Source organism: Aulonocara sp. 'chitande type north' Nkhata Bay, linkage group LG23, assembly GCF_057382095.1.
Source record: "Aulonocara sp. 'chitande type north' Nkhata Bay isolate Kocher_YH1m ecotype deep benthic linkage group LG23, A_spYH_male_GT1.1, whole genome shotgun sequence".
Classification (NCBI taxonomy): domain Eukaryota; kingdom Metazoa; phylum Chordata; class Actinopteri; order Cichliformes; family Cichlidae; genus Aulonocara; species Aulonocara sp. 'chitande type north' Nkhata Bay.
Genome location: NC_141365.1, coordinates 31588571 through 31611246, shown reverse-complemented (window position 1 = coordinate 31611246; position 22676 = coordinate 31588571). Strand labels below are relative to the sequence as shown.

Here is a 22676-nt window from a genome sequence, read left to right as displayed (position 1 = left end):
TTAAGGGTATGTTGTGTGTGTAAGTCGGGGGGGGGGGGGTGTTCTATTCCACTGCGGGTCAGTGGGCAATAAAGCCTTGATTAAGGGTATATATGTTACCAGTAAAGACTATGGCAGTGATGATCAAAGAAAAAATGCATTAAGGAGGTAGGCATGTTATCATCCAACCCAGCTCTGAAGAGAAGAGTTCATAAGAGTCAAAGCATTCATAAACTTTGATAACAGATGGACAAAAGAAAAATGAAGCTGCATCAGGTGACCCTGAATAGTCTCTTAGTTGTGCTGTAGTAGGTCTAGACTGCTGGGAGCTTCACATGATGCACTAAGTGTTTCTTCCTCACTCACTTTTTTCTTTTCGTTCACTATGTGTTTATACACCACTCTGCAATTAGTCATTAGTTATTAATCTCTGGCTGTCTTCCACAGCATGTCTTTGTCCTGTCTTTCCCCAACTCATTGCTGATGGCCGCCCTCCCTGAGTCTGGTTCCGCCAGAGGTTCCTTCATGTTACAAGGGAGTTTTTCCTTCCCACTGTCGCCAAAGCAGTCCTCATAAGAGGTCATATGACTGTTGAGGGTTGTTTTTCTTTGTATTATTGTGGGGTCTTTACCTTATAGTACAAAGTGCCTTTAGACCACTGATGTTGTGATTTGCCATTAAATAAACTGAATTGAATTCAAATGAAGTGAAATGTATTGAATTGAATTGGTCATGTCAGAGATATCTAGACGGACTAGATAGTGATGTCCATGGTTTCCAGTTTTCAAAATTGTGAAAACTGTACAAATTCCTGCGTTTATGTAGCTGAGGCTTTCTGTGTTTAATGTTAGTAACTACTGTTAATCACCGCAATCAGATAATAATGTAGACAGATGGAGAAATCAGACACACAAGTCCTGAGCCCATTTAAGAGGCTGACGGTCACGAAGGCCAGACAGAAAGCCGATATCTTTGTTTTCCATGACTTAATACTGTTTGTTGTCTTTAACCCAGACATAGTAAGAGTGAGAAGGCTGAAGAGGAGGGAGAAGAAGAAATGAGAGACCACATAAATAGTCAAATTTCCCCCACAGGTGTCTGTGTAACTAAATAATGCATTTTTCATGCATTATGGCTTTTAAAGGCACCAGTAACAATCTTCCAACTCATTTTGTCCATTATTATAGTATATATGTATTATATTTATGTATATTTAGATGCAGAAAATGGAAAGCAATGTAGCAGAACATTGTGCAATAAAATACATATTATACCTACTGTATTTCCTTGGCTTTAGAAAAATTTGTTTTAATTTAAAAGCAAACCAAAAAAATGATTAAATTAGCACATCTACAGCACAGACATATTAGACAGACAGGGCTTTAAATCTCTACTTCAGAACTACTTTTAAATATTAAAGCATGATAAAGTTCTCTATATCTATATAGCTCAAAACTGCAATAATTACCACAATGCAATAAATATATGTTGTTTTTAAAAGAGCATTCTATGTGTCAAAATAACCTATTAGAAAGAATATTTTGCAGGGTAGAAAAAAGTAAAAAGACATGTAAATTGTTTTGTTCTACAACAATATTTAGTTATGAGTGACTTAAATACAGAATGTTACAAATCACTTTTTTAAATATGACAAAATTTAAATATGTACAAATAACATTATTTGGAGCATGTGAAGTTAAATTAGTAGAACACCCAGAACTGTACCCAAATGTTAACTTCAGTCACGACTGGATTCAACCATGCATGAGAGAAATCTTCAAAAAGCAGCGCTGCAGTAGAGGCAAGTATTAACTGGTAAATATAATAACAGTTGGGAGTGTTTCAGTTATCATTTGATTTAACAGGGTCTGGTATGTAACCTCTACTGAAACAGCACTAGAGCTTTTTTTCATATAAAATACAGTTTTATCATCAGTCTAATTAAAAAAAACAAAACCCTTTCTTCAAAGTAAAGTATGACTATAAGGCCCCAGGGACCGTTCAGTCGCATCCCAAGTATTTCCCTCAGCCCCTCAAGTATCTCGTCTCTCAGGGATGCCAAAGTTTGAAGTTGGCTGAAGCTTTTTTTATTTTTTCAAAAAGCACAGAGTCTACTCTGTTATTATCTTATTCCACTTTCCATTTCACGCAAGTGTGAGCGGTGCCTCTACTGCAGGTTGGTGGCTGGATTTCTTGCTCGAACACGTCGCAAGGATGAATGCTGGCTCAGTCTGATTGGTCCATGTTCACTGTTGTACTTTTAGCTAGTCTCTGGGTTTAATCGGTTGTTTCCAGCTGGGATCATGTTCTAAACAATGTTAAGAAGACAACAGTCCCAGAGAGTCAGATGCCTCTCCACATTGGGCTCCTTTTGACTGCTTTTCACTCTGTGTGGCCGGCTGCTTTGGTCTTTTTGATCAGGGAAGCGCTCTAATCCTCCTTTTGTTGATAGAGAAGCAACACTGCTTCTTGCAGTGGTACTTGCAGTCTGTTGTAAGTCATCACATGTAAATATGTAGGTCCACTTCCTGCCCTTTTGACTAGAGACATTCTCACCTTTCTGACCTTTTGTTTCCAGACTAAACAGCCCAATAAATGGGAGGTATGCAGTCCTGCTCCTGCCTTTGGTTTCTTAATTCCACTCAGACCTCAGGTGGTTGGGGATACATTGACACACTAGGCGGCTGTAGTAAAATCCATCCTGGCACATGCGTCTGGGGTTTCTGCATGGCAACCTGTAACAACTAGAGACAGGAAGGGACAGATCAAGAGAAACAGAGGGGATCAAGAGGTAGTGTAAAAAATAATAGAAAAGGAAAATAAGATAAAGAAAAGAAATGAAAGCAGGAAAAGAAGACAAAGGGGGAAATGAAATGAGAACATCCAGAAAAAGATTTTTGAGAAGGGTGAGGTTGAGAGTGGGAAGATAGGAACAGAAGAGAAATACAAAGGAGATTATTTTTGTCTTGGCATGCTTACTATTGATTATTCAGATCATCATATCCCTTTTGGGCAAACCTTCATCCAAGTTTTGTTTGCATCAAAGGACTCTGTGTGTGAGGAAAAAAAGAGGGAGTACTTTTCCGGGGGGAAGGGGGGGGGGGGGGGGATTGAAAACTCTCACTTCAAAATCACAGTAGGTGTACGGTCCTTTGTGAGCCACCTCCTGCGACCAGATGTTAAATCAGACTTAACCTTTTAAAGCCCAAACTATGAAGAAATTACCAGAAAATTATTTTTTTCTTTTTGGTAAATGGAGGGTCTGTTGGACCTTATAGCAAATGTTTTAAATAAAATATTTATGTATGTATGTTTAAGTTTTAATTTCTGTTATATTTACATCTGACATGTTTTTCCTGCAAGTTATTGCTTAAGATGTGCCACATACTAGGATGAAAAATGATGTAAAGTCTCAAAATCCCATATGTGAAATAGGATAAACTAGGCATTAAAGGTTAAGTAAAAAAGTAAGTAAGAAAGTGAGAAAGTGAGCAAGAAAAGAAAAACTACAAAAAAAAAGTGGAATTAGTTTGCTATTTGTGAACTATGCCTGTAAAGTCCGTTCTAAATGACTACTTATCCTTTGTCAAACATAAAAAATGCAAATGTCAGCAAAATAAATTCCAAAACTTAAATGCAGCTTAAGGATTGGTTAATTTAACTTCTAGTTTTTATTTGCGCATCTGAATTAATTTGACTTGTGTGCAAACACTTTAGAGATTCTGCAGGAGACATTTACTGTGTACTTAACTAGGAAGAGACAATTTTTTAAATTTAATTTTAAGTTCCTAGGCAACTCCTAAATGAGGTATTCGGGGCATGGCCCCCTGAGAGGAGGCCCTGGGGCAGAACCAGGATACACTGGGGAGATTACATCTCTTGGCTGACTTGGGAATGCCTTGGTGTCCTCCCCGGAAAAGCTGGAGGCTGAGGGAGGTCATGGGTGTCTCTGCTTATGCTGCCCCCATGTTCCGGACCCAGATAAACAGGATGGATGAATAGATATTTTATGCTTTCATATCATTTTAGATTAAAAAAATGAGTAATAATGACTGAATAGACAAAAGGTGGCTAAAATGGAGGCTACAATTTTCCACAAAGAGTGAATTTATTTCAGCCCCCCTAAGCTCAGAAAATGTAGAAAACTGGCATTAAAGGTCACTTGCACGTAAATCCGTGAACTTTACCACATGGAAGGCCACTAATGTAAAAGCCGAGGTCTGCGGTTGTGTTTTCTTTGTGCCTGTCACTCCATCTGTCTCTGAGCTGGTCTCTGTCTGCTCTGATGGTTGCTCTGCTCACTGTCATCAAGTTCACCCAGTCTCCTTCTCTGTCTCTCTGCAGGCCTCTCGGGTCAGGGGAAGGTTGATCCCTTGCATGCTAACTGTGGGAACCGAGGCATGCACGCAAAACACACGCAAATATTTAGAATGCCTCAAGTCCATAAAAGGTCACATGGAAACATGTGAGCAAAAGAAAATGGAGGGAGATGCTTGTGTGGAATGTTTGACGTCTCCATCGAGAGTTGTTTCTCTTAATGCTCTCACTCTTTCCATGGGTGATGGCACCCCAGTGGGTCACCAGCCATTGGAAGCATCACGTGCAGGAGTAGCTCCCGCAGTGTAAGCCACTGTTTGAGGGAGCAAGTATGGAAGTGGCTGTGTACATATTGTACTCAGATTGCAGCACAACAGTGAAAATCTACACCGTGTGCAAACTCTTTCCAAAATAAAACTCCCATATCCGCAATTCTAAAACACTGAGCCAGTTTACCAGTCGTTAGTGCCAAGTTGTATGTTTTCAGTGATTGTTGTAATCACTCTCCAAGAGATCACCTCCTGCTGTGGTTTGAATAAATGATAAATGATTTCCATTGGCACAAACATATTGTCATGGTCTCCATTTCCTGGTTAAATTTGATTTCTGATCCCTGCTTGGATTTAGCTGATACTGTTCACTTTGTTACTGTCCCCTTTGTCCTCACTTCTTTGTCCTTCTCTGTTTTGTCTGTGTGTTGGCTTCTTTGTGTGTTTCAAGTATTTGTTTTCCCTCCTTTTATTATTGTCACCTGTGTTCAGCTGTTTTCACCTGTAACTAATCAACCCTGTGTGTGTGGTCTGTCTGATATCCTCGTGTTGGTTATGTACCAGCCATGTTATAGTTTTGCAACTTGGAAAAAAGTCCACAGGGTTAGGTTAGGGTTATGGGGTTAGGATTACGATTTGGTGTGCGGTGTTACAGCGTTTCCACGTTTAAAAACTACAACATAACTATATTGTGACTGGTCACTTTTGATGTTGATCCTGGACCAGCATCCAGGAACAACTTTGACACAACAATCAGATTGATTAAACCAGTTTACTGAACTATGTGTATTTCTGTTTTTTTGGAGCAGGCATTAAAGGCTCAGATTGGTTTATTTAACCCACCTCATTGTTTTATGTTTGTGTCCTTTAAATCTCTTTCAGAGATTTGTGTTCTTAGCCACATGTGTCAGTCAGTGCATTTACATAATACAGAGGAAGTGTTTAGTTGGGGATTTTTCTTTTTACATTGGAACTAAGAAGAGGAATTACTAATTCCAGTGAATTGTTTGGATGACACATGCATAGCAACCAGACTTGGATACTGCTTTTAGTGTGCGTAAGTACACTTTATTGGTGGTTGCATGTTGGATTGTGATTTTAAACCAAGAGGAGGGTATTTTATGTCACATAGAGACAGTGACAGAACAGAAAGTAGTCTGATGCCAGTGGAGGTGTAAGACATCTGTGATTAGTGGTGGATTCAGGTTTTTTAAATACAACAATCAACTATTAACAGATATAATTAAAAACCTAATTAATGTCTTTAATTAAATTTGTCTGTGGTTAAATATTTTCTTTGATCAGATAAGGTTCTCTTGAGTTTACTTGGCAGACGCCCACAGTGTGGATACCTGAGATGAACAAACCAAACAGTCACTTTGGCTCAAAGCCAGTAGCAGGAGTGGACTTCTGACTGCTTTTTACACCTACCTGCAGGTGTTTGGGTTGAACTTCTTGCCCTGCCGCATGCACGACTCATGACTCTCTCTGCACTGACACAGACAAGTATCTGGGTTCAGAGGCTGGTGTCCGGGACATTCTGCAGCGCACACACAGCCGCAGAGATCATCATCCCACCTCTGGCCAGCAGGGCATGACTTCCCCTCGCCCTGACCTTCGCACTGGCATTCACCTGAGAGAAGATCACCGAGAAAACCGAAGAGGGAGAGGGATTTTATGAATCAAAATGAAACTTTATCATATATTGTGTCACACATGCCTGACAGCACTGTCGGGCTAAGTATTTGATGGTCGTGTTTCTACTTGTAAGACATTTGCATGAAGCTATCTTCCCCAAACTTCCCTGTATCTGTGTATTTTTGTCTCTCGAGCTTGCTCATTTACTGTCAGAGTGACGGCTTCATGGCGCATTTATTGTAAACTGCTCACAGTGAATCCAAAGGCTTGAGGAAAACTTAATTCTCAAGAGCTGCACATTACCATTTTGCACAACGCAGCCAAAACATATTTAAATACAATAAATGAAACCCTTGCTCACAAGTGTTGTGGTCCAGTTTCCAGCCTGGATCACAGCTGGCTTCAGTGAGTCCATTTTGACAGATGCATTCACATGTGGACTCTTCCAGAACCCGATTGGGCCCACAGAGAGCCAGAAGGCCAGAGTCCAGCACTTCTGGAAAACATAAAAAAGTGAAAAATTGTATTCTGTCAGGGTTTTTTTTCTTCTTCAGATTTATGAAATATTGTGCAGAGTCATGATCCCCAGAGGATGAAACACTGTAACTGTGAGGTTGGCATTTTCCCAGGAAGAGAAACAGATTCCTTTAATGTTGTTTCAGGAAGGCCATCCGGTGTTTGGCACTGCCCACTGTGGCGATCCCTTACGAATAAGGGAGCAACTAAAACTAGCTCATCTATACAGACATTTGATGGATTGTCATGAAATATGGGTTAGGGTTAGATGTTCAAGTTCCCCAGAGGATGAAATCTAATGCCTTTGATGGCCTCCTGATTACATTCAGGTCAACATTTTAATCTGTCCAGTACAAAAGATTCCCTGCAGCTGTACCTTGAACTAAGATTTGACTTCATGATATGTCAGCTAAACATCAGCCTGTTAGCATGATAGTATTATGTTTGCAGCCTCCCAAAGTTTAGTGCTTTCATGGCTGTCAGTTTGGCAGGCAGCTACAGGAACTGTGGTTAAGTTGCAGAGAGACTGGCATTTTCTTTTCTTAGGACACATACCTGTGGTAAATCCAAAGAAGAGAATAGTTTTTGGTTTACACTTATACTAATGTTGCCTGTGGAAACAATAGTTCAAAGACGGACCTCTCAGTATAGATCAGATGAACAGCTATGAAAATGATAAACAATAATATATGTCAAGAGAGGTTACTTTAATGTAAAAAAGAGTGGTAGGAACTGTAGTTCACTACATGATTGTACAAGTAAAACGGCACAAAAACATTCCTGCTACAAATGAATAGGCAGTACCTCAGGGAAAGATTTGCCACCCAAACGCCATCATCATCACCATCATCATCATCATCTGGGTGTTGTTACTCAGTTTTTTTTTTTTGGTTCACATCCCAAAACGTGCTCAGTGGAAGTTTTTTGTACTATTGTGCATTCCACTTCAGAGCCGTGACCCAATTAAAAGGACGTGTCTTGTTTAAAGGACATGCCTGAGTTTAAAAAAACAACACTATTTCTAACACGTTGGAGTGTCCGTGCTGTCCATTACGGAGCCCCACAGGGGACATGGGAGAAAAAAAATTGAGACGGACTTTTGCGAGATCTCGCAAAACTATCTCGGGATCTCGCAAAACTTTTGCGAGATCTCGCAAAAGAAACTCGGGATCTCGCAAAACTTTTGCGAGATCTCGCAAAACTAGCCGCATTCTTCGGACGCCGGCTCGAAGCCGACCGGGAGGTCGAGGCACGATGTGCCGGGAAAGCAGGGTTCCTCCCGGCTGTAGTAGGTCTAGACCTCCCGTTAGCTTCGAGCTAACGGGAAGAATGCGGCTAAAACTTTTGCGAGATCTCACAAAAGTTTTGCGAGATCCCGAGTTTGTTTTGCGAGATCCCGAGTTTGTTTTGCGAGATCTCACAAAAGTTTTGCGAGATCTCGCAAAAGTCCGTCTTAATTTTTTTTCCTCCCATGTCCCCTGCGGGGCTCCGTAGTCCGTACTGCAGAAAGGGTGGGTCAGACAAAAATATCAAACTCTGCAGTGAGATTTTGACCCATGAATTAATCTCTGTTTTTCATGTCATCAAAATGACGCTCAAACTTTGACATCCTCATTTAAAGGCTTTATTTGGAACATAAGTCAGCCTTGTTCACTGGATTTACCACTTTGGTTTCATTTGCCAAAAAGTTTACTCTTCTATGACTCTTTTTCCACCATTGTAGTTCTGGTACCAATGCAGATCCCATTCTGTGTTGGTGCCTTTTGAGTACCAGGGGCTCAAGAGGATTCAGAACCAATTATTATGTTGCGTCATTAGGAGAAGTTGGGGTAGTGGTCTCCTTGGCTCTGGTGCTAGTCTTTTTTCAGTGCAAAAGGGTGGAGCTAGTTCTAGATTGGCCATCTGCGCCACATCAGTGGAAAAACTGTAATTGTCAGTTTTGTCTATAGTGGGTGTCAACCACATGCTTGAGAACCACTGATGGACTAGACTGAATATGCATCAGCATGAGTAGAAAATGACTAATTTGACCAACATGACTCATGCATGCTTACCTGCCTCTCTCTCAGGGTAGTTTATCGTGTCTGCAGAGACGCACACACAGTTTGCTGGATCCCATAAGCCCGAGGCACAGGCACGTTCAGGAGGAGAGCACCTATCAAAACACAGACACGCACTCACGCTATATTATAAATGCATGGATACACAAAAGAGTGAGTCATGAATGGCTGTAAAGGCACCCACACGTCACTCTTCACCTATCACTCCAACTCACAGGCGATCTGTTGCTGCTCGTCTGATGATGGAGCGGAGTGGCCGCTTGGGGAGGCAATCGCATGAAGTGTGGTTGATGAAGGTTACCGTGACAGCAGTGTAATCCAACCTGGACTGGGATCGTTCCATCAGCTAGGAGTGGGAAGAAGAAAGTTAGACGTGCATGTGTGCATAAAAATCTGCATTGTGGAAGGAATTAGTGTTTGTTCTTTTCTTTCCTGTTCTTCTGCTGCAGTACTGCTGATGTTTAGATGCTGATGTAATTGTTGTAAGATTGTGCAACTGTGCGTGACTCAACTGTGTATATTGTCTTAACATCATGTCCATTTGCAGCCAAAGGCTGTCCCACTGGAGTAGGGTGTGTTGTGATACAGACAAGCTGGTTACATAAATGGGCAGATTGGTTTCTGTCCTCTTTCCTGATGCAGTTTGTGGCGCAAGAGCATAAAATCTGGAGCAGAGTGTTAAATAATTCAAGCGCTGAAGAGTGTACAAGATACGGTGGCCCTGAGAGGCCAAACGGCCTGCAACTTAAGAAAACACCAGCAATAAGAAAAACGCTGCAAAAGCACACAAAACACAAAATAGGAAAAATGACAACGGAAATAGGAAAAACTAAAACAGAAATAGGAAAAAAAAGCTGATTTCCAAAAGTACAAAGGAAGTGTTTCTGGGGAGACAATAACCCGACAGACCAGTTGTAGGAACCAAAATATGTTAAGTATTGTGCTGGGAGACACTTAAAAAAGTGGAGGATTTATCGGTTTTGTGAGGAAAGAAAAGATGAGAGGTAAGTGTGTTAACCTAACCATTAACCCAAAAATCTGTCATCAGTATTATATGAATCATGATAAAACACGCCTACCATGTTTTGGGTTCCTGGAACTGGTCCGTCAATGGTTATTGTCCCCCCAGAAACACTTCCCTTATATTTTTTCCTATTTCCCTTGTTGTTTTTCCCTATTTCTGTTTTGTTTTTTCCTATTTTTCTGTTGTCGTTTTTCCTATTTCCATTGTGTTTTGTGTGCTTTTGCAGCATTTTTCTTATTGCTGGTGTTTTCTTAAGTTGCAGTCTGTTTGGCCTCTCAGGGCAACCATAACAAGATGTTAGATACAAGGAGGTAAAATAGAGACTCCGGGTGCATGGCTTACCGTCTTGTTCACAAGAGCGTAACTTGTATTTGTGCAGTAAAAAGCTTCGTTGTTGCAGCATCCACTGCAACGATGCAGTGCCACACAATGAGGGAGGTAGAATTGACTGGTGGATTCTGGGTATTCTTTAGCGACTTCAATGCACACCTCTCTGGGCTGGCACGAGGTTCGTTGGATCTCCTCCAGGATGACTGAAAATACAGCCAACAATGCATGACAACAGGAACTGCACCCCTCTGTGAAGGCCACACCAGACATCTTTGAACCACACCTTCAGTTTAATTCTAAAATTACTTAAACACAATCTGAGATGCTTATAGCTTAAAGATCCACCTTTAGCAACATTCACTTCAAGCAACGGTATTCTGTATGGCTTTATTAGTCGGTTACATCATTATGGAGGAATTTGGACCCACGCTTCTTTACAGTGGTGCTACATTTCATTGAGGTTTGCGGGAATTCAGCTCTCTTAAGTTCCCAGCACAGCATTTCAGTGGAGCTGAGGTCTGGACTTTAACTGGGTCGTTACAACGCCTTGATTGTTTTCTTTCTCTGTCATTCTGTTGTTGACTTGCTGCTATGCTTGGGGATCACTGCCCCTTACATCATCTGGTTTGGGCCAAGCTTTAGGTGTGGGACAATGGCTTCACATTTGACTCTAGAACACTTTACAGAGGAGTTGATGGTTGACTCAGTGACTGCAGGGTGCGAGGTCCTTTGGCTGCAAAACAAGCCTAAACCATCACACCTCCACCTCCGTTCTTGACAGTCAGTATGAGGTGTTTGTGCTGATATGCTGGGTTTTCTGTCTATCACTTTGGTCTTGTCTGTCCAAAGCACAGAAGTCTTCTGATTTGTTCAGATGCAACTTTGCAAACCTAAGCCATGCTGCCATGTTTTTTCAGAGAGAAGAGGCCTTCTCCTTAAAACAGTTTCAAACACATCATACATAATTGTACTGTATCTTTAATATTGAACATGCTAACTGAGACCTGTAGAGTCTGAGGTGTGTTTTTTTCACTCTAGGCATTGCATGGTCTGACCTTGAGGCATCAATTCTTTGGATGAGTGGAGGCTGTCTTGAATGTTTTCCACTGGTGAGTAATCTTTCTCACTGTAAATTGTTTGGAAATGGCTTTGCATCCCTTTCCAGACTGATGGGTAGCAACAATTGCCTCTCTAAAGATCATTGCTGATGTCTTTCTTCCCTGGCATTGTGTGAACACACACCTGAATGCGGCAGATAAGCAAACTTCCAAAATTTCAGCTTTTCTCTAGAGGTGGTCACACTTGCTGATGATCAGTTAATCATGTGCACTTGATTAGCAGTGCCTGGCTGCTACTTCCCCTTTTAATTCTTATGGAAGCGGTAAGGGTGTATTCAGGGTTTTACATACTGCTTCTGCATGTGGGGTTTTTTTTTTTTTTTGAGATAGTGAAATATTTCACGTGTTGTTGTTCACATATTTTTCCACATGAGTGTATAAACACCCACCTGAGGATTCAGAAACCACATTTGGGATAATTCTCGCCACAATTTGTTTCTGCAGAAGCACATTTTTGACATACAGCTGCTCAGTGAACACAACAGTAATTTCCATTGTATGCTGGTAATTATAGGTAGATTCTGTTTGTTTCCCCCTTTCTTCGTTTTTCTGTTTATTAGAGGTTTTAGGGAGAGGAAATGCTCATTCTCTGCAATACCAGCTACTTTTTCTGTCTCCAGTACAATGAAATCCATCTGTTAGTCCTTAAAAAACACAATTGTGTGGTTATGTCACTGCTACATTTTTTCCACTTTGCCAGTCTGTTCAAGTATTTCAGACTGCTGTGATTGAAAGGCTGACATTAGCAGCAATAACACTGTCTTGACTTCCACAAATCTAATGATTCTGAAGAAATAATAATAAACAGACTACCTCTGTGCAAGCCATCAGTGTTTACCTCGCCAAGTGTCATCAACTTTGTAAAGAGCCTCCTCCCTCATCGGAACCCACATGTCCTGATTGTTAGCGTTGAGTAAAGGGCTCATTGAAGATGTGGATAAAGATGATGAAGAGGGGGATGAAGAGCTGTGCCATGACCTCTTCTTTAGGCACTGCTGAATCACACTGTATTCAGGGTATAGGAACTGTAGAAGGTCATCCACACTTTTTATTGTCTCCAAACTGAGCTGGTCATTTGACTGCAACAGAGCATGGGGGGGAAAGAAGAATAGAGAAATTATACTTTTTACATATGTAGTCAGCACAAAGAGTAAAAAGAGTTATGTAGACAGAAAATGAACCTAAAAGATGATAAACAAACGTCACAAATCTTGCAGTTAAGAGGGTGTTTTGGTTGTGTAATAAAATAGAAATTATTTAAAAACACTCTTTTTATAGTTTGGCTTCAGAACGATTTAGTTGTGTATTTTTGGTGAAAAATGGTTTGATACAGTGGAATTTACAGCATGGAGTTTGCTGGTTTGTTCTGGGTAAACAGTGAATACCTCAGCTGCCAATGTGTTGTAACATGTTGTTTTTGGCTACTGTTAGTTAAGAGCATGCATGTCCTCTCTTCACCTGCACACACTGCTATTTTTTAATGACAAAAAAAAAAAGAAAAAAAATCCAAAGCAGGAAAACTTAATTTGAGAATACACATAGGGTATACATAAGTCTACAAATAAATACACAGTATATATAGCACTATGTAAAAGTCTTGAGTCACCTTCATTTCTTTGTATTTTGCTAGGAAATTGGGAAATAGGTGCAGCGATTTATTGAAATAACAACAGAGTTTGTGCAATTCTAACAAGCTTGAAAGTCAATATTTAGTATGACCACCTTTATTCTTCAACACAGTCTGAACTTAAGAGAGTTCAGAGTGTGTTGAATAATAAAGGCACACTCTTCTAATTTCTATAAGTAGTCTTCAGGAATAGTTCTCCTGGCTTCTTGAAAGATATCCAAAGCTCTTCTTTGGATGTTTCTGCCTTTTGTTCTGTTCTCTGTCAACATGATCCCACACTGCTTCAACAGTGTTGAGGTCCGGGCTCTGGGGAGGCCAATCCATAACTGATAGTGTTCCACTGTGTGTTTTATGTATCCAGGTATGGTTTTACTGCACTGGGAGTGGGTTTTTCATTGTCTTGCTGAAAAATTAAGGTATTGCATGGTGGATCTAAATCTGATGGCACTTTTTTTGCATACAAGATTCCATCACTTTTGATAGTCCCCAAAACAAGTGGTTGAAATGCAGCAAAACCATGACAGAGGCTCCACCGTGTTTTATAGATGGGCACTCACCGTCCTACCTCTCTCCTAACCTCCAACATATCAGTTATGATTTGAATGAAACCTTTAACATTTGGATTCATCACTCCACCACATGTGTTGCCCCCTGTTTTCACTCCAGTTCTTGTATAATGTGGCATACCTAAGCCTTTCCTCCCTGTTTCTCCACCTTAAGCCTTCTTGACAGCCACCCTTCCACTGAGATTATTTCTGATGAAGCTTCAGTGAACAGAAGATGGATCAACTGAAGGTCCAGATGCATCTCTTAGGTCCTGTGTCAGGTCTTTGATTGCTTTCCTTCATATTTCTTAAGGACATGACTTTCAGATATGGTTCATCTGCTGTAGATAGGTTTTAAGCCTGGCACTTCTTTTTTCCTCCACTTGTATAGTTTCCCCTAGTTGTTTCAAGACATTGCACATCGTGCTGAAGAGCCATTTTATGCCTGTCAAACTGTGTCATCTTTGGCATTTTTCATAGATTTGGCTACAAAAATGAGAACAAGTTTTGTGTTTTTGTGACAGCTGCTGGTAATAAAGTGCCTAAAGATACAATTTAAAAGTGGTTCTTTGCTAAGTTGTCTTTTATGTGCAGACAAAACACTGCTTAATCCCTTCAGTTAGGAGCCTTTTTATGCTTGAATGATTCATAGGTCAGTCTCAACTGGCTTAACAAACAAAAAACATTCATCTGAAAATTAGCAGGTACACAGACAATAAGTGAAAAAGCAGCCAATGTCCAAAGAAAAACTTTGAAAGAACTTCAGAAATCCTGGATAACTATAGCTCAATGGCACTTTAAAAAAACTACAAGAAAGTCTGGCTGCTTAGAAGGAAAATATAAAGAATTGAGGGGTGACTCAATGGTTTTGCGTAGTACTGTATGAATCATCCAGAGTTACTCTACTATAATCTAAAAACAAAAGACAGAGCTGGAAATGAGCATAACAGGTCAGCTTCCATTGAAGCCTCCTATGTAAGAGCTTTTGGAGTTTACTCTAGGACAACACTGGGCCTCCTTAAATAGACAAACGTAATGGAGATTATTCAATGTGGTGGATGAGATCCATACAGTAAATCAGTTTAAAGCAGATATCACTCTATAAACCCTTCCAGCTGTGAGTCATTCCCTTAATGATTTTCCCGCCATCATGATAAACGACTCTCTTCTGTTTTAATAGAGTAGATGAAAGATGAGAGATTAACGGACTAATAGACGCTGCTGTATTATCTGACTAAATGTCAGCAGGGAGTTGGTCTTTGAGTGTCACATTTGAAGTCTTCCTGGGAACATGGGTGGGTTGTTTAATTTCCCAGGCTGAGAGAGAGCAGACTGGCACAGCTGGCACTGCCTAAACAGAAACTGGATCTCTGCAGTGTTATCACTATTTCCATTTATCTCTTTCTGTCTGCCTCCCCCCTCCTTTTTCATTTCCCTCCATCCGTCTTAACAAATATCAACATACTTTACTGTCATTATTAACCTCCCCTTCATAGCAGTTTTTTATGTCCACCTGTTACTATAAATATGGAATTCTGAATTTAGTGTAAAAACAAAACTGCATAAAAATCTGTATACACGAAGCTCCAGCTTGATGATCCATGACAACTTCATGGTGCCACTACTGGAAATAAGAGATGCTGTTTTTAGACCATATCTGCTTTTGAGATACCTAAGTTAAAAGAACCAACACTGGTCTTGTTTCCACCTCAGTGAACCCAGAACCTTTAATCCCAGCAACTTTTTTAATGTTCTTTCAGACAATTGTTTGTCTGTGTTTCTCCCCAGTCTCTAAAGGCCTGTAGACAGCTGTTTTTACACATGAGACTCCTTTGCACTCCGTCATCCCCTGAGCTGTGCCACACGTGTAACTTTTGTTTTGGATGGAAATAGCTGTCAGGTGATATAAATCTATCTGACAGCCATTTTGCACATTTATAAACTATAAAATAGAGCTGAGTGCATTTCTAAAAATATAGTTGATCAACTTCAGCAGAACAGAAAAGAACATACTTGCCCTGTTTGTACGGAATTAATTCAAGGATCTTTTGATTTCCTATTAATCTTTTGACCAACCTAGGTTGCTATTTAAAACCAGTAGAAAGAAAAGTTTGTGGTATATTTACTGTAGAATTGTTTAGCGCTGTACTTCTCATTACAGAGCAGATGACAGACTTTTCTCTCTCATTTTGCCCTTTTTCTCCTGCTCTTCCTCCTCTCTTGCATTGTTAGTTGATCACATAACATGAGGTAATCGCTAAGGGACCGTGAAGTCATAATTGACTGATCTTGCATCCATTGTGTCTAACATCAGGCATTGCTGGCATATAGACACACACATGTGCACACACCCATTCATTTCTCACTCTTATTATTATTGCTGTTGTTGTTAGTAGCTGTAGTAGTAGTAGTAGTAGTAGTAGTAGTAGTAGTAGTAGTAGTATTACAACCACATTAAGTCTGAAGTTATTGTGACTTAAACAGAGTTTAAAAAAGATACATACACGTATGGAAAAAGTGCTCAGAAGAAAAACAAGTCCTCTATCTTAAGCGTGAAAAGCACTATGACTCATTGTTGTCATAGATGTTTTTGATAAGTCTGAAGTTTTTCACTTATGCACCGAGCAGCTTCCACTAAATGAGGTCTACTTTCCTAGAGCAGGAAACCAAACACCGAACCATTTCCTGGCTGGCTCGTAAACAGCCTTTGTTGTCAGGTAAACTTTCAAAACCATGCTGACTTTTTTTTTTTCTTTCTTTAGTCATAACTTAATAACATCACAGAAACAAGCAGTTGCTTTACAAAACAAAACAAAAAAGTTGTGTAAAACAAATGCATTATATAAATGCATATCTTCTAATTTTGTGTAATGAAAAGCAAATGATAACCTCTATATTTAGAAATCTACTCCATGTTTCTGTGATCATACTATTTGTATGATTTATTAATAAGTTGCTTTCTAGAGGCTGCAAGGATTCTTCTTATAACTGGTTCTTAAAGTTTCTTATAATTTGTGTTTTAAGCTTTTGAAGGATTTAGGTGTCCCACAGGGATCAATACTTGGCCCCCAGCTGTTAATGTTATACATTAATAAGTTATATTACAATATAACTTATTAATTAAATATAATAGTTATATTGTTATACAATATAAATTATCTGATAATATCACACAATCTAAACATTTTACAAAGGAACATCAAATGTTCACTTCTATGCAGATGATACCATCTTGTGTGCAGCCAGCTCTATGGTGAGGAATCTTCATGTTTTAAGTTTTCACTGAAAGAAAAACTGTTTGCACTTGACTACTGTTAGTTTTGGAGTATGCATTTGCATTCAAGCACCTAAGAAGATGGTGTTTTCTTTAATCTTAAGTGCATTACACTTTTTTTTGTTTACATAGTATACAAAAATGATGCCACTTTCTTTATGTTCTGATAAATCTACCAAATTTGATTCACATGATACAATCTGGTGGGAAACTAAATATATTCCATGACTCAGTAAAGTAAAGTAAAGTAAAGTGTGCGTGTTAGTCCCCATAGGGAAATAGTTCCTCTGCATTTAACCCATTCACCCAGTGAAGCAGTGGGCAGCCACCAATGCAGCACCCGGGGAGCAGCGTGTAGGGACGGCACCTTGCTCAGGGGTACCTCAGGGTAGCCGTTCAGTGGAGTCGAACCTCAGTAGCTTGTAGAAGAAACTTTGCCAGCAGTAACTGGAAGCAATTGTTTTCTCTATGACTATCAATCACATGCATTTTTGTGGAGGAATTCTCTTTATAGTGCCCCATATATTGAGGTTTGTGGACATTTGTTTTTACGCTACTTGCTTCATTTCCCACGCAATTTTTTTTAGGTTGAGGCCTGGACTTTAACTGGACTAAAGCATTTTATTGTTTTTATTTTATTTTAATTTATTTTTAGCCATTTTATTATAGTCACTGCTCTATTTGGGCTCATTGTCCTCTTACATCAATGGTTCCCAAACTTTTTTTGCTTGGCCCCCCTTTGTTTAGTAAACAATTAAGCAAATACGAGTAATCTGCAATAAATTACAGGTAGTAAGGAAATACACTACTAACTCTTTTACGCTACGTCCACACCTACACGGGTGTTTTGGAAAACGCAGCTGTTTCGTCCACACGTAAACGGCGTTCCAAATCACCGAAAACTGAGATTTTTTAAAACTCCCTTTTTGCGTTTACGTGTGGACGAGCAATACAGAGTTTGTCACACAACATCACGCTGTGCCACGTTATTGTTTACATGAGATGAATTGCAGAATGGCAGATAGTCAGATTAACAGTATTTTGTTTCTATCTTCAGGTTTTACACATGAAGTTACTGTCCCTCTATTTAGAAAGGCAGAGGCATCACGGTGTAATTATTTTACATGCAGTTGTTTTTTTCCTGTGTAATAATATTCAACATTACTATCAATACATTTTTCAAAAAATGCCTCTCTGTGCAAAATGGGTTTAAAAACATAAACAGCTGTAGGATACTGTTTGTCCGTGATTTAGACAGGGGGAACAAATTGTGGCAGGATCAGCCTCATATTATCTGTATCCCACTGTAACTTTACTGTATAAAGAGCTAACATCTCCAAAATGTCAGGAGTAATTAATCATTACAACAAGTGTTTGTGAGTTAGGGTAAAAGGGAAAACCAATCATGCAGCAGAGACCTACCTTGGCACTTGTGCAGGTGAACCCAAAGGGAAAAATATGCTTCACCATATTTTCTAGTCTTTGGCTTAGAATGAAGTTGGTTTGGAAACATATTCAGCTATGCTTTATCTCCTGCTTTGCGTTTGTGTGGTGCTAGCAGTGTCCGAGCATTGTCCCCCCCCCCTGGCATACCAACCCCCCCACCCCCACCCCCCCCCGCAATGGCTCTGCGCCCCCCTTAGGGGGCGGGCCCCACACTTTGGGAAGGTCTGTCTTACATGATTCAGTTTGTTTGACCACTAAAACCAAGCTTTGGCTGTTGGACAGATTCACATTCAACTGCAGAATACTTTGGTATACAGAGGAATACATGGTTGACTAAATGACTGGAAGGTATCCAGGTCCTGTGTCTGCAAAATAAGCACAAATCATAACTCTTCCGCCACCATGCTCAAGTTGAATTTCCTGTGACGTCCCAGGATTGTGACATAGTGACAAACATAACATAATTATTATTAATGGGATGACTGTGGCTCAAGAGGTAGAGTGGGTTTTCATCTCAGAAGGTCAGTGGCTTAGTCTCCGGTGGTTCAGGTGTGCATCCTTGCGTGTCAAAGTATCTTTGGGCAAGATATTGAACCCCAAGTGGCCCCACTATATCCTTTTTAGTGTGAATGTTGGGTTTAAAGCACTTATGCACTTTATTTTTCATTTGACTGTATGTATTTTATGCTATTGAAGTATGCCAGTGTACCACAAGAATGAACACTGTGTTTTTCCCCTAAAACATAATTGTATTTATTTTCCAGTTGAACATTTTAATGGCCATTGTTATGCTCATGATGCCATTATTGAAAGCTTATTCCAAACTCCATTTAGACAAAATGTTTGGTTTTCACTGCATTACTTATCTGTAATGTTCCTACTCTGCACAATAACAAAATTCAGGCTAAAGCAAGGCATCACTGAGCTCCTTGCATTTTGTTAAATAGCTTATAGTGTGAAAACACATCATGAAGGAGCAAAACAATTGCTGGAAGATTTAATATTCACAATTTGATGACATATATGAGACAGCTACAACAATAGCTAGTTGAAGTTCTGCAAAAGTTACATGTCCCAAAAAGTCACTGTTGGTTGGAAGGCATCAGGTTAGCTGTGTGTTTTTTTTTATTTTTATTTTTTTATTAAGGACATGCTATCAAGCTTAATCAAGTTTAAAATGAACAACTGGAAGTTGTTAGGTTTATATACCCCATGTGGATTTTATTGATTTTATGATGACTCCATTGTGTAAACCACTGTGATTGTTGGAAATGTTGCTTGTGTAAAAAAGATTACATCTGTGAGATTGCCTAAGTAAATACAGCTTAAATAACGCAATCCTTACAAAACGTATTCTCACATATAATGTTTCAGTGCTGACAGTGCAGAGGACAATCTCAACAGTTGGGCAATCTGCTGTCTGTGTCTACGTATCAAGCACATAGGTTAATGGTTCTTTAATACTATTTCTATAACATCTGTGTGCCATCCATGGAAGCATCTACAATTCTTTGTTCATTCAGCTTTTTCTCAAAAATGTTCATCTGTATGGAATCGATTGTAAGAAAAACTAACATAATTATCATGTTGTGAGGTGTGAAGTGTAAATACTTACCTGTGTGCCCATGTCTCCAGATTGGTAATAGTCTGTATAGTCTTGTCCTGAGCACAAATTGCTGATATTAAGCATCCATAGGAGCACAGCTGGTATCCACATAGTGAGGATATAGAGAGAAGGGGGGGAAGGAGAGGAGATGTCAGGACAGAGGAAGAGGAAGTTGGCGGATTTAAAGCTTGATGTAAAGAGAAAGCCAGGAAGGAGGAGAGGAAGGTGGAGGATAAGGAAAGAGGTTTCCGCAGATTTTATAGGTATCTCTCAGCTCCTCTCTTCATTCTATCCTGGGACGAAGTTGCTCTTCTGGCACAGGTTGGTTAAATTTGGGAAATCAGCTGAATAAATCATGATGAGGAAATCTACTCCTCTTCCTCGTGTCAAACCACAGCTCGTTCTCGTGCACGCTCTCTCTCTCTAGCCTCTCCTGTCGTCTCGCTGCTCTTCCATTCTTGCCGTTGGCCGTGATGTCAGGTGTCTGTTAGTCGCTGTTTGTCTCAGTTTTGTCTTCACTTTGTCTCCTCTTTATATCTTTCTTGGCCTTGGCCTGGACCTACTCCTCGGTCTCTGGCCCTTTTTTGTTTGCTGACTCTCGCATTTATCTCCCTTTTTCCTCTCTCCAGCCTTGGTCGTCCTTGTCAGTCTCCTTTCCTCGCCCTTCACACTTGTGTACCTCCTCGCCTTTTTTATCTGTATTTTTTTCCTCGTCTTTGCACAACAGCTGTGCTCTTCCCTCCCTCCTCTCTCTCTCTCTCTCTCTCTCTCTCTCTCTCCCTCAGATTATTTCTGACTCTTTATCTGTCTCCTCTTTCTTCCCCAGAAAGCTTCAGGGCACAGCTCTGTCTGTCTGTCTCTCTGGATTTCCCCCCTCCTGCTTTCTGAATCAGTCCCAACTTTTCTGTCAGGGTGTGTGATCCTTAGAAAAGCATCAAAGGGAGTTGAAACAATAGAAAGTGGCTTATTTAAAATCCTGCCCTGAAAAAAAAAATAGAAGAGAAAAAAAAAGAAAGGAAAGAGTCAGTCGTTTTAAGTTCCAGTCCAAACAGAGTGAACATGCGTCCTGTTCACAGGCGTCCTGCTGGAGTGAATGAGACAAACAAGAATGGCTTGTATTTAATGGGCGGGGTAAAGGATTTGAGAGACATGGTTTGTACAGCTGATTATACTGACCCCCGCCACCCAGCCCAGAAATTGCAGGCTATGCAGCGCCTGGGCACTGGCACATTTTCCCTTAGCAGATGCCATCATCTTCTTTATTTTAAGATTTAAATTCACTGGACAGACTGTTTCCCCCCCGCTGCTGTGGGTTCTATAATTTGATTCTCTCAGACACATAACACGCTGAACTGTCACTTTTTAAAATCAGATTATCCTCCCACATTCCCCATCACTCTTCTGTTTCTCACACAGTTGTTATCGTGACATCTTTTGTCATTCTGTCTCTGTAATTCCTGGTAACGGGAGCAGCTGCTGGTGGGGAAGAAAAAAATGCGCATGTTCGCTCACCTGGGAGTGATGAATGTGAGTTTCCTAACTGCAGCTCTAAGTGCCTTTTTATGAGCTCCTAATACCTTTGCTGCCTCTCTCTCTCTGGTTTATCTCAGCTGCCCCCAGTTCCTGTCGATTTCTCTTCACCCCCATGAGCACTATTTCTTTGTCAGGACTAGTCTGTGTGTGTGAGAGGCACATATGAAGCTCTCACACCTGCAGCTCACAGCCTTTTCTGACATTTTTTACCCCTCTCAGGTTCCATCTTTGCCTTTTCTTCACTCTGGCTTTCACTTTTTTTCCTGACCACCTCTGGTTTTGTCCCTTACAGGTCCTAAAAAAAGACAAACTTTACATACCTCCTTAACTATACTGCCCCAAGGCTGTGGGCATGTGTGTCACGGAGCAGCAGGAGGAGGAGGAGGAGGAGAAGAAGGAGAGAGGAACAGCAGAAGGAGCTTTTATCTTTTTCTATATTCTGAAATCTTTTTTTCCACTTTCCCCCTTTACCGACAACTATAAAGTAAATTATGGGGATGTCAGGCAGACAGACGGTATATAGAAGTGGAGAAAAGGCAGGAGGAGGAGGCAAAGAGAGGTGTGTCTGGGAAACGCTCGAATGAGAAAACATCCGATTTTTGGGCCAGTCACTGCCAGCCTTTTGAAGGATTAGATGCGCACGCATGCATGCACGCACATGCTGGCAAGTGCCTGCATGCAGTTTGCTTTATGTGTCGGAATCTGCTCAACCAAACTCCACATTCCAGTCATTGCTTTCCCCTCTTCATCATGTGAGCACAGAATTACTAAATAGAGATCAATATGTGAAGAAGGGCTCTATCAGCATGATTCTGTGGCACCACCCAAGAAATCTTTTATAAAGAGAGCGATAACCTGCTATATAAAATTCACCAAGATGCTTACAATGGTGTCGTCTGTTTTCTTTGGGCTGTGAAGGGAATTTGACCTCACTGAATCATTGTTAATTGATCAGAAGGTCTCCGGTGGCTGACAACAAAACCAAAGATCCCATAAACCTACGCAAAAGTGACGTCAGACATGAATGACATGATATTTGAAGGAAAAATTAATTTGTATAATTTGATGGTGGTGGTGTGCATGGTGTTCTTTCAGAAATATCAGGTGACACAAGCTACTAACCAGTTTAAAACAGTTAGACGGGTATGTGCTGTGGATGAAGCATAAACAAGGCTACACAGTAAGGCTAACAGTAATTTAACAGGCTTTATTCACCGAGCTGTCAAAATGACACCTCAAGCAAATCTTGTTATGAATACAGCCCAGATAGTGGACATATTTGGCCCAATCTGGGCTACTTTTGGTACCTTCGCCTCATCAGAGAGCAATATGGCCGTAGCCAGACTGTCTTGAGTCAATTCCCCTTAGTCATGGCCAAATGTAGCCCAAAGAAA

At 40.4% G+C, this 22676-nt stretch overlaps 1 protein-coding gene across 1 annotated transcript; it reads right to left on the bottom strand.

Annotated features, from left to right (window-relative positions):
• Nucleotides 1-1101: 1101 nt before the first annotated feature.
• Nucleotides 1102-21026, bottom strand: LOC147302214 (vascular endothelial growth factor C-like). Its single transcript, XM_086283381.1, has 8 exons — nt 19759-21026; nt 12090-12330; nt 10146-10336; nt 8995-9125; nt 8774-8874; nt 6565-6699; nt 5997-6198; nt 1102-2723 (listed from the first exon to the last, which is right to left on the bottom strand). Exons 1-8 carry the CDS (start codon nt 19858-19860, stop codon nt 2612-2614), a joined length of 1215 nt encoding a protein of 404 aa, XP_086139507.1. The 5' UTR covers nt 19861-21026; the 3' UTR covers nt 1102-2611.
• Between the last annotated feature and the right edge of the window lie 1650 nt (nt 21027-22676).

Excerpts from the sequence above, each read along its gene's own strand:
- LOC147302214 (XM_086283381.1), bottom strand. The coding sequence starts at position 19,860 with ATGTGGATACCAGCTGTGCTCCTATGGATGCTTAATATCAGCAATTTG. Across the intron at positions 12,331-19,758 it reads CTGGAGACATGGGCACACAG|TCAAATGACCAGCTCAGTTT; the intron begins GTAAGTATTTAC and ends GCTCTGTTGCAG. Across the intron at positions 9,126-10,145 it reads ACGCTCTTGTGAACAAGACG|CTGATGGAACGATCCCAGTC; the intron begins GTAAGCCATGCA and ends TCCCACTCCTAG.